The 11767-nt window shown below is 32.4% G+C and overlaps 1 protein-coding gene across 1 annotated transcript; it reads left to right on the plus strand.

Moving 5' to 3' along the window:
- Positions 1-11011: 11011 nt before the first annotated feature.
- Positions 11012-11509, plus strand: LOC126705340 (uncharacterized). The gene has a single exon (XM_050404286.1). The coding sequence runs from the start codon at positions 11012-11014 to the stop codon at positions 11507-11509; it is 498 nt and encodes a 165-aa protein (XP_050260243.1).
- Positions 11510-11767: the final 258 nt, after the last annotated feature.

The raw sequence follows: 11767 nt of genomic DNA on the forward strand, positions 1-11767 counted from the left end.
TTCTCAAAGCGTTTGATAGAGAATTTGTGAGTTTGAGAGAGTTTTTACGTATTGCACATATTATAGAATATAATGATGAATAACTAAAGCTGAATAGTTTTGAAATTTTTTTTGTATTTAGTTTAGTTTAGGTTTTTTTTTTTTTTTTTTTTTGGTTAGAATAAAATATATGGGACATATAATGAGACATTAAATGTAATTTATATTTATTTCTAGATGATAAGAAAACAAACTATAATATTTGATTTTTCCAACTTTGAATATTGTTATTTGTTATACTAAGATTCAAAACAAAATTGAAGATGATATTCTAAGGAATTTTTTGATTTTGTACATTGAAAGGAAAATTCATTATTGCAAAATTTAGCACAAAATCAAAATCAATCATAGATGATTTGCTGAATTTTAAAAAACGCCAAGTACAATTTTAAGAGATGATTGAGTTGAAATGTAATTAAAAAAATTGAAACAAATAAAATATGGAATGAAATTAAATGTGTAGAACTGCGGATAATAAAAGAATGGAATTAAATAGGGTTTTTTTTTGTGTTTTTACAGTTTATTAAAAAAAAAAAGAGTTGAAAGAAATATACATTTACTTTTCACTTGTATTTTCTAAAGATAATAATAAAATCTATATCTTACTTCTATTTCATTAAAAAAATGAGTATCTCTGTACTTTTGAGAAAAACGCTTAGAAGTGAATGGAATAGACATTCTCTCATAGTTTTGCCATTCATTTCTTACCAAAGTCCCAAATAAATAAGTAAATATAATTGTGGGGCCAGAGAATTTGTGGTCCCGGCCCACTTTCCATTAGGGCCTAAGGCTCGCGCTGAGGAGAGTAGATGCCGAGGACAAGTAGCGAAAGTCCAAATGGCCTAGAGATGCCGCCGAGGATGACCCTGTCCTCGGCATCCCAATGCCTAAAAGGGAAGAACGACACGTCATCAAAGGTAGCCTCCAAAGCGCTCCCAGAAGAAAAGGCGAGTAGAATGGGATTCACATGGGGGTATAGTGTGGGAGTGGTTCAAGGAAAAGACGTCACCTCCGCATTGAATGCGCCAACAAACGTCCTAGCCACATTGATGGGAAAAGACCCCTGAACAGTGTGGTTTCGGTTATTGCAACTAACAGAAGGTGGGGGGAGGCGGCTGATGGGAGCTGATGGGACAGGCACTTGAGTGGTTACCTGCCTGATCAACAGGTGGAAGGTCAGGATCAACTGAGAGGAGCTATATAATGTAAGAATTCATGCGCCAAAAAAAATGATGGTAACCAAAAAGTGAAAGGAATAATAAGAACATTAAGCTCAATGGATAAGGTCCATGAACAAACTTAGTTCACCTCTGTGCGTCCACCATGAACACCATGACTAACCACTATCCGGTGACCAAGACCTAGCCTTTTAGCCCACTCTCTACAAAATTTATTGTTTGGGACTTTAACGATCGAGCCTAATAAACTAATTTGGGGTCGTTACAAATTGAGTCCTTATAATAATATTTTAGAAATTATTTAATTTCCCCCTACAAAAAAAAAAAGAAAAGAAATTATTTAATTTCCATTCATTTTCTTCTTCCAAATGAGTTTAATTTTTCAATTAGTCACCACCAAGAAGGGTGGTCTAGTGGTCTTGGCGCGAACACAAGAATGCAGCATTGCTTGAGGTCCCATGTTCGAACCCAGTGGGCGAAACATGAGATTTCTCTCTTTCAGCTAACCCAAGGGTACCAGCCTTCTTGTGGAGTTAGGGTGAGGTCTGTTGTCACTCTAAATAGCAGTAGTTATGGCTCAATTTAATATTTCCTAGTGGGTGAGTACCTCAATGGGCACGCCCTTGGAAGTCCGCCACAATGATTGCTCCCGATCACCCATTTTGTTCATCAAAAAAAAAAAAATCCAATTAATCCAAGCATATTATATCTTTTTTTTTTCTTTTTTTTTACTGAAATGGTAGAAGCATATAATATCTTAATAACATATAGTTATTATTGTGTAATAAAAACAGTGTTAGTAATTGATTTTACTTTAATCACAATAAACTACGCGTTATAAAAAATACTGTACTTCCAACCTTATTGTTCGTTTTAATTAAAGACAACAAATCGGTTTTAGCCTGGACAGATGAACTTTGTCTGACAGAGCCCCTTGTCTACCATAGTACCACGACCATGATTATTAACTAATGCAAGGAGTTATTATTGGTAAAAATAGGTTCTATAAAGACAAACATGGTTGTTGGTTGGATTTAATTACATTTTACACTCAAAAATTAAATACATCACTTCAAACTTTTCGTAATTATTAGGTCCAGGGTTTTAAATTAGGTAGTACAACGTAGTGTTTGGAAGGTCCTACCACACGAAGTTAGGATCCATGAATTTGATTCCTAATATCTAATTAGGACAATTACTATTACCTGCCTATGTGGCTATATTCAATGTGCTGATCTGTACAAGATAGAGTTAGCTACTGATACATGTCCAACATTGTTGGTGACCTTGATCCACTAAAAATGGGCTCTTCTCTTATTAAAAAAATATTCAACTCTCTAAGGATTCGAATGGAAAAGAAAAAGAGAATTGATTTTGCATGAATTGTATACTGTTTGATGAGCAAGAATTTGGCATATCTGGACACTCTATCTCATTCTCTTTTTGGTGGATTCAAATTAATTCAATTAGTAAAATTTTTGATGGTTGAATAAAAGATTTAGAGTTTAATCCTTGCTTGCACCAAAAATTGATTGGTGTCTTGGTCTAATGATAAATAGCTATCACCAGAAGCGGACGCTACAGTTTAAAACTTAGAATATAAAAAAAAAAAAAAAAAAAAAAAAAAAAAAAAAAGCTCATTCTCTTTCTTATTAAGGTTAAAAACAGTAATAATAATAATGAGCATCTATGATCTTCTGGAACTTCATAATCATTTTGTGCTTTGACATTTTTCTTATTTTTCATAATCACTACCCTTGTTACAGCCAACCTTATCACAATATAATAAAAATTAAAACCTATAAATTGAGTGAGGAAATTGCTCTTCCTTTTTTCCTTTTTAATCTTTCATCCACTTATTAGAGCTATGTTGCCAACAATTTCTTACCATAATTCTTTCCATAAGTTGATAAGTTTTTAATCAACAGACAATTACTGTTTTTCAAAGCCAAATTACAATCATAATTTTATCTCTTTGGCATAAATCTTCTTCAACAAAATGATCTAAAGAAAAAAATTCAAAACAATTGTATCATATTTGTCTTGACATGCATATGGTGAGTTGGGTTTACTATATGTATGCAGTGTGAGCCATGTGCTATCAAATCCTAAAAGGAATATTTAGTATTCGCCATCTTGCAGTAAAGTTGATATAATCAAGCAAGAATGATGAATTAGACAGCAAAACCACCTCAATCCGCAATGGATCTTCGGCTTAAGAGTTATTCTTATGCTATCATAAATAAATTTACAACTTTTACTATAACTTTTTTACATGAAAAATTATAACTAATTATTTGCCACTTTTAAGTAAATTCACCATAATTTTTTTACCATTTACGGTTTGTTATGTGGAGGGTTATGAAAAAAATTGTGTAATTGTTTATTTATTTATTTGGGCTTAATTAATGGCTCAGTCAAATTTCACTTAAAAGATAGGAAAAGGACAAGATAAGTCAAATTCAACATCAGAAGATTGGAAAAAAGCAAAACACTAAACGATGGAAGCAAGACTAGTTCCGTGTGGACCATCCTCTATTGGCTCTTCAGAGAGGGGATAGCCTTTGATTGTCTCTCATTTTTATTTGGACACAATAAAAATAATATTGCTAAAATCACAGTAACTTAGTGCAAATTTTTGATTCCATGACGTATGACAATCAAATCCTACTCAATGTACAGGGATGATAAGTGGAAATTTCATTGCATGACGCATCTTAGTGCACAAGCAGTACTTTCTTATAGGAGTGGGACTTTACTATATGAAATTAATGGGTTGTTCTTAATCTTAATGAATATCGTGGACCTGGATAGTTATTTAAGAAAGTGATAGACAAAGTAAAATCAAAAAGGCAAATACTTTTCTTTTATATATAAAGGTAGACTACACCTGGAAATACCATATATATATATATATATATAAGATCCAAATTTATGTGAAGGAAAGGTATAAATACATTAGGTTACTAAATAAATTTTGGGATATTTAACACAAATATTTTTATTGAGTAAAACTAAAATGAAAGATAAGTCTACAGTCTACCTAAATGCTAACAGGGGTTCCTGAATGTTTGCTAATATGTGTAGCCAGTGTAGGTGCATTGAATAGCGGAATTGATGACTAATTAACTGGAACCTCCATATCTGTGGGAATCAATGTCTAGGTGCAATCCCCCAATAACTAGTTTTATCTTAAAAAAAATATTTTAAAAAAAAAAAAAACTTAAAATACCATAGTATCATTTTCACTAAGAAAAAAAATTTCAAGGGAAGGGAGAATTATCTTTTGTATATATCTAAGTTTTACTTTAATGATAATTTCCAGGTCGAGATTAGATGTAATACCCTAGCAAAATTCCTTTTTAATGATTGAGAGTTTAGAGTTGAAAAAAAAAAAAAAAATTCAGTTTCAACCATTGATTAATAAAGAACAAAATTTCTCTTCAAACTAGTTTGAAGAGAAACTTTTTAAATTTCTTATATATTTTTATTTTATTTTTTTTGTGAATTTTTAAAATCTAACCGTCGAATTTCATGTTCCTTATGTTCTTAACTTGCTTATCAAATTTCATTCAAATCGAATGTTATTTACTATTCGATCAATAAAGTTAATTTTTTATACACAATTTTAGATCACAAAAATTTGAAATTTTAACATTTGTTTGATAACATATCAATTGATTTTTGATCTTCTTGAAATTAAATAAGCACGAAGGATATAATAAGAACATGCAATTCAACAGTTAAATTTTCAAAATTCACACTCAATATAAAGATATATAAGGAGTTTGTAAGGTTTTTCTCCATATTAATTTGGAGAAAAACTTTGTTCTATTAAACAAAAGTTAAGAAAAGTAAAAAAGTGAAGGTTAAAATATGAAAAGTAAATAATAATAATAATAATAATAATAATAATAATAATAATTTGTAAGAGGGAGAGGGGTTAATTGCACTTGGTGCAATACCTTATGGTCTATTTGAATTGAGGAGGAGAGAGGGAAAGTAAAGGAGACTAGAGTAGAGTTGGTCAGAAATTAAACTAAAAGTATCCTATATTAATATAAGGACATAGTTTAGAGGCAATCACCAATAGAAAGATGATAGTAATTATTATTATGTGCATTACACGTGACTTATTTAACCCAACCAACCAAGTGAGTTATGTGCATTGTGCATAACGAGACACATGTCATGTCCCTATTGGTGGTTGGAACCCAAGGCTTTAAACATGTTTGAAATCAAGTTTTTCCCTTAATGTAAATATGTAATTGTTTTTGTCATCTAACATTTTGTAAACTTTTCCTTTATATATATATATGGAAAATTTTAATTTTAATTCTTTCTATAAAAAAAAAAAAAAAAAAGAGTAAGTAGAATTACTAATTTTTATAAATTTCATACCAAGTAGAATTACTTAATTACAAAACTCTTGATTTTTATAAATTTCATACTTGATCCACCATTTATTCCCACCATCTTTGTAAATATATAGAACAACTCTTTTTTGCCCCCTAGCACTAGACACGCAACTTCACTTAATTTATTATGTAAACCGTTTTATTATCCAAAATGCATGGATCCCTCGTCTCAATAGTTCATTATACGAACTAATTTCATATGAATAGTATTTTTTGAAAGTATGGTTATGGTTGGACTAAAATCAACATTTATTCGTCTGCATATTGTTGTGCTGACTTACCAAGATATGGGCATGGAATCAGAGCTCAGATCTGAGATTCTGAGGGCCAGTGTGGTAAGCTCTCATTACTCAGGCACTTCTGGAGTATAGAAAATGATATTTATTCTTCTCATATTTATGGTAAGGTCCATTTATTAAACTCATAGTGGAATTTATCATGAATGTGAGAGAAAAAAAAAAGTATCATTTCTCCGTACTCCAAAAGTACCTAAAATTTTTTCCTCAGAATGTATCTGAATTAGGTATTATTATTGAGTAATTCTAGTACCATATCATTCATCATATTTTTGTCCAAAATTATTTTATACGACATGTTATGACTAATTATTTATCACTTTCATATTGATCTATTATTATTTTTCTATTATTAACATATATATATATATATATATATATATATATATATATATATAACTCAGAGAAAGTTTAACTACAATTTGAAACTAGAATCCAAATTTGCACCATACCATAATTATCCACTTAAGTTTTTTAATTTTTGTGCCAAGTGAGTTAATGAGTGCAAAATACTAAGAATCTAATATTAATGAACTAAATTAAAAAAAAAAAATCACATATACTCAATAAAAATTATCACACAACAAAGATCATCAAAAATCCTATCTTATTAAAAATTAGAAAAAAAAATTATCATAAGTAATATTAACTTTGGTTAAGAATTTTAATATATGACTAATTACGTTTACTTTAAATAAAATATTTTGACTAATTATTTTATATTTTTATGATAAAAGTTATTTTAAATTTTAAATATATCCATATATATGCACAAATTACATATTATTTTTTTTAATAATCTAACTAATTGTTTATATTTATTTGATAAAAATGTGTTTAATTTTAAATATATACATGCATCGGTATGCTTACATGCTAGAAAGAATTATGACAAAAGTTAGGCATAAAACATTGTGAAACTAGTTTTTTTTTTTTTTTTTTTTTTCATTATTATTCAAAAATATCCAAAATTATCCCAGTTCAGGTAGGAAGGGATAGGAACTGAAAACCAAGTAAGTAGGTATATAGATAGGGAATACGTCAGGGTGTGCGTGAGCTGCTGAGAGATGTAGGGTATAAATATATTAAATATATATATTTTTTGATAACTGGAATTGGACAAGATTGCCCTGGAAACAATAAAGATAGATATGTGCACAGAAATCAAGAAAGTCGCTGTCAGCGTGGCAGATGTGGCAGACAGAATGGGGTCGCCAACCATGTTGCGTTTTTCGATTTGCATCATTATCCTTTTATGTCTTTATTCAGGGTTACTTTCGACAATAGCTCAGCAACCTTTAGCTTATAAAGTTATAAGCAAAATAGAAATATTTTATTTTATAAAAACTAGACCAAAAAAAAAAAAAAAAAAAAAAAAAAAAACAAAAAACAAAAACAAAAACAAAACAAAATTGAACTTTAGGTGATTTGGAGGATTTTTTTTTGAAACCTATTTGTTGTTGATTTGAGGTTAATATAAAGTAAATAAAAAACCCTATATTTTTATTTATGGGACACTAGGGGCGGCCCAACATAATTTGGGGCCTAAGGCGAAAAATTTATGCGGAGCCTTTAATATGTAAATATTAATTAAACAAAATTATTTAATACTAATCAAATTAAGGTTAATTTAATACATTAAATACATAAATAATACCAACTAGACTAATGTTAATTTCATATAGAGAATTGAATATCATAGTTGAATTATAAATATTAATAAAAAGGAATAAAAATATATTGCGATTGAAAAAGATACTTTATTTTGGATATAAGACGATGCATAGTTAAATAAAGTTGTAATCTAATTTTTAATTTTATATTTTGATTTTAAGAGAGAGAGAGAGATAGATATTATTTGGTGTATGATTTTGTAGAATATTAGTTTACAAAAATCAAAGTCTCAAACTATTAGGGAAGATTAATCTATAATTGATGATTAAACACATTTGCAACATCTTTTTGAAATATTTTAGGGTTTCAATTGAGATAAGGTTCTATTAGTCTTTTACTTTGAGAGTCTTAATAGAAATGAAAAAGAAAAATGCGCTAATTAAAAGCACTATAAAATGTTCAAAATATAATGTGATATTGTCTCTCATTGATGAACTTCATCAATTTAACTAATGAGTATTTATATCACGTTTTTTGTGATTAATAACATGGCAATTTGTAAGCCAATAGTAAAATTTGTACATCACTAATAAAAAAAATGTACAACTTTTAGAAAATATATATAATTTTATAAAAAATTGGGCCTTTAACTATGAAAAGTGGGGCCTTTTTTTCCCAATAAAAATTTATTTTTTGGTGGGGCCTTAGGCCTAGGCCTTGAGCCGGCCTTGTGGGACACATTAATTAAATCCTAAACTTTTAAGTGGGATGTTTTAAACCTATACTTTCATTTTTTTTGAGAAGGAACACTGTAATTTTACTTATGGATAGCCAAATCAAGTTGAATTACAGAAAGAAGGGGTGGAGGAACATTCTCCATTCACACCAAAAACGCGCTAACATGTCTTGCATCTCTAGCAATGTTATGGGCTGACTTGTTCACATGTCTTTGCATATACTGGAATTCCACTAAGTCCATTTGATTTGCCACCTCCTAGGCTTCATCCAACAAATGACTGTACTCTGTCAGTGAAGAATTCTTGCTCTTTAGACCATCAATAGCGATCTTCGAGTCACCTTCAAGGATAATCGAAGATAAACCAAGATCTTTGGCAAATTGAAGAGCCTTCTTTGCTACAATCACCTCCACGACAACAACTGAGAAAGGTAAGTGGAAGCTTTTTGCCATGGAAGCTACCACGCTACCTTCTGCATTTCGGACTATGACTCCCACCCCAGCACGTTGACTCTCTCTAAACATTGAACCGTCGAAATTAACTTTGAGTTTCGACCATGGTGGTGGCTTCCATATAGGTCGAGAATCATAGTGAGGCATCTGGTCTGAAGGGCGAGGTGGAATGGTTCGAATGAAGGATGATCTGGCCTTCTGAACTTCAATGTGAACTTGTTGAATTGTTATATGCTTTTTGCTGGTTCTCATGGTGTTTCTTTGATACCAGATTGCCTAAACCGTTATGGCAAAGAAGTTCAAGTCCTTCCCTGTCTCAATGATTGTTTCCACCAAGTCTTGGAAGCTCGAAAAATGCAAACTGGAGCCCATGCTATCCCACGAGCTATTTTGGGACCATACCTGAGATATAGAGGGGCATGACCAAAGTGCATGGAGCACATCCTCGGAAGCTCCATGACAATGATAGCAACTATCGTTTGTTAGTACCATTCGGCGCTTGAGATTGTGTTTTGTTGGAATTGAATTCCTAATGGCCCTCCATAGGAAGTTTCGGACCTTGGGTTGAACTTGCAATCCCCACACCTTCTTCTATAGGTTATTGTCATCCGGATGGTACTCACCATTGTCCAAGCTCCTTGATTTGTAGAGAAACCTATAGCTTGATTTCACAAAGTATGACTCGGTTGGAGTGTAAGGCCACACTAAAGCATCTTCCACCAGTTTACCACATAAGGGAATTGATTGTATTAACTCCTTATCTCTTGTTGCCACCCTTGATTAGAATAATCCAATAGAGAAGCTACTGTTGCCTCTTCCCAACCCGGTGCTATTGGTGAAGAAATGAAAGGCATGAATTTTGAAGGCAGCCACAGATCTGACCAAATTTGGATTGAGGACCCATCACCTACCCTCCATCACATACCTTCTTTTAACACTTCCCTTCCTTGTAAGATGCTTCGCCATGCATAGGAACTAGCTTGAGAATCTGATGCCTCCATGAATGAGCAATGGGGAAAATGTTTTGATTTGAACACCCTATAGAGTAGAGAGTTCTTATTTTGGAGCAACCTCCAAGCTTGGTTAGCTAGGAGTGCATCATTGAACAATACTAAATTTTTGAAACCCATTCCCCCTTCACTCTTAGGCTTACACAATTCTTCCCACCGAACCCAATGTATTTTCCTTCGATCTCCTCTGTCCCCACCAAAACTTCCTAATGAGCCCCTTTAATTCATTGCACAATCCAATAGGCAATTTGAAGCAATGCATGGTATATGTAGGGATGGCTTGGACAACCACTTAAATGAGAATTTCCCTACCTGCTTAAGAGAGTAATTGTTCTTCCCACCCTTGTAGTTTCCTCCAAACCTGCTCCTTAATGTAATTGAAGCTTGCTTTCTTATTCCTCCCCACTAATGATGGCAATCCTAGGTACTTCTCATAGCTCCTTATTTCCTCCACCCCCAAAGTATTTTTAATCATCATTCTCCTTTCTTCCGATGTTGAGTGACTAAAAAAGATTGTGGTTTTTGCCTTTGTTTATTTGCTGCCCGGAACTTGATTCATAAATTTGCAAAACCCATACTTTTATAAATATATAATAATAGAAAACTTCAAATTTGGGGTTTAAATTTTAGCAAATCTCTTTCTCTCTCTCTCAACCAACTAGTTGAACCATAAGTCTCTTGACAAAATAATACTATATGTGTCGTCAAATTATTATTATGCATTCTCACTTGCAAGGTCATGCCTAATGTGCAAATTAAGGTGTTAATTCATATGTTCGTCATCCCAAAAACATAACATTTATTTATATATCTCAACTCCTTTAAGCCAAATCTTTATGTCATTCTCAGTATATGAGTTCATTCCTGATGGCACCTTAATTCATGTCCTAGGTTAGACTGACATGCCGTCTATATTAAGGAATGATTTATGAGATGTGTTAACATGTTCATCATGTTGCAACTCCAATTCGAAGCTACTTGTTGGCCAGGAGGACCATGGCCCCCTTTCCTTACATGTATAATCCTTTATAAAATATAGGCAAAAATGCAAAACTGACCCTCTAACTTTCACTGTTTTTCATTTCAATCCTCTAACTTTCAGTTTTGTCAATTCAGTCTTCTAACTTTCATTTTTTGTCAATTCAAGGCTCCGTAACAATTCAGTTACTGCTGCCGTTAGATAGGCTCTGTTGAAAAGAACAAAATGGTAAATTGAAGATTGGAGGTGGAGTTGAGAATTTTCTCGTGATTTTTGATCACACTGATCATGCCTTTATCAATGAAGATCCAGCCAATCGATTTTAACACGCCAGAAGAGACGATGAGGATCGACTTAGTGAAGCCGATGGCGAAGTCTCGGCTGAAGAGGTTTTTTTCTTTCCAGTTCCCAAGTGTTTTGAGGAATTCCACAGCGGCGCCGAAGAAGGTCATGGACGAGGAGCCGCATTTTCAAAAGGACGGCTTTAATGGCTCGGTTATGGTGGTGCCGGTGTTGGCCGCTGAGTTTGAGCCAAGTTCTGTGTGCTTGGACAGTATGGTACAGAACTTCATCGAAGAGAACAATAAAAACGAGAAGCAATCGGAACTGTGTGCGGTCAGGTGTGGCCATAACTGCTGCAACTGTTTTAACCGGAACTGTATTGATAGCAGTTCGGAAGATGAAGGGACTCTTTCGGCGATTCTAACTATTCTTCCACGGTGTCATCTCAACTCCACCTCCAATCTTCAATTTACCATTTTGTCCTTTTCCACAGAACCTATCTAACGGCAGTGGTAACTGGGTTGTAAGGGAGCCTTGAATTGACAAAAATTGAAAATTAGAGGACTGAATTGACAAAACTGAAAGTTAGAGGACTGAAATGAAAAACAGTGAAAGTTAGAGGATCAGTTTTACATTTTTGCCTAAAATATATAATAGATGCTTAAACTCAATGGTGCCTCCATATTGAAGGAACTATTTTAAAATTTATTGAAATTTGTTAACCAAAAAAATAACAGTAACAAAAACATCAATTTAGAAATT

Source organism: Quercus robur, chromosome 2, assembly GCF_932294415.1.
Source record: "Quercus robur chromosome 2, dhQueRobu3.1, whole genome shotgun sequence".
Lineage (NCBI taxonomy): Eukaryota > Viridiplantae > Streptophyta > Magnoliopsida > Fagales > Fagaceae > Quercus > Quercus robur.

Bases quoted from the DNA above. Each gene is read 5' to 3' on its own strand.
- LOC126705340 (XM_050404286.1), top strand. From the start codon at position 11,012: ATGCCTTTATCAATGAAGATCCAGCCAATCGATTTTAACACGCCAGAA.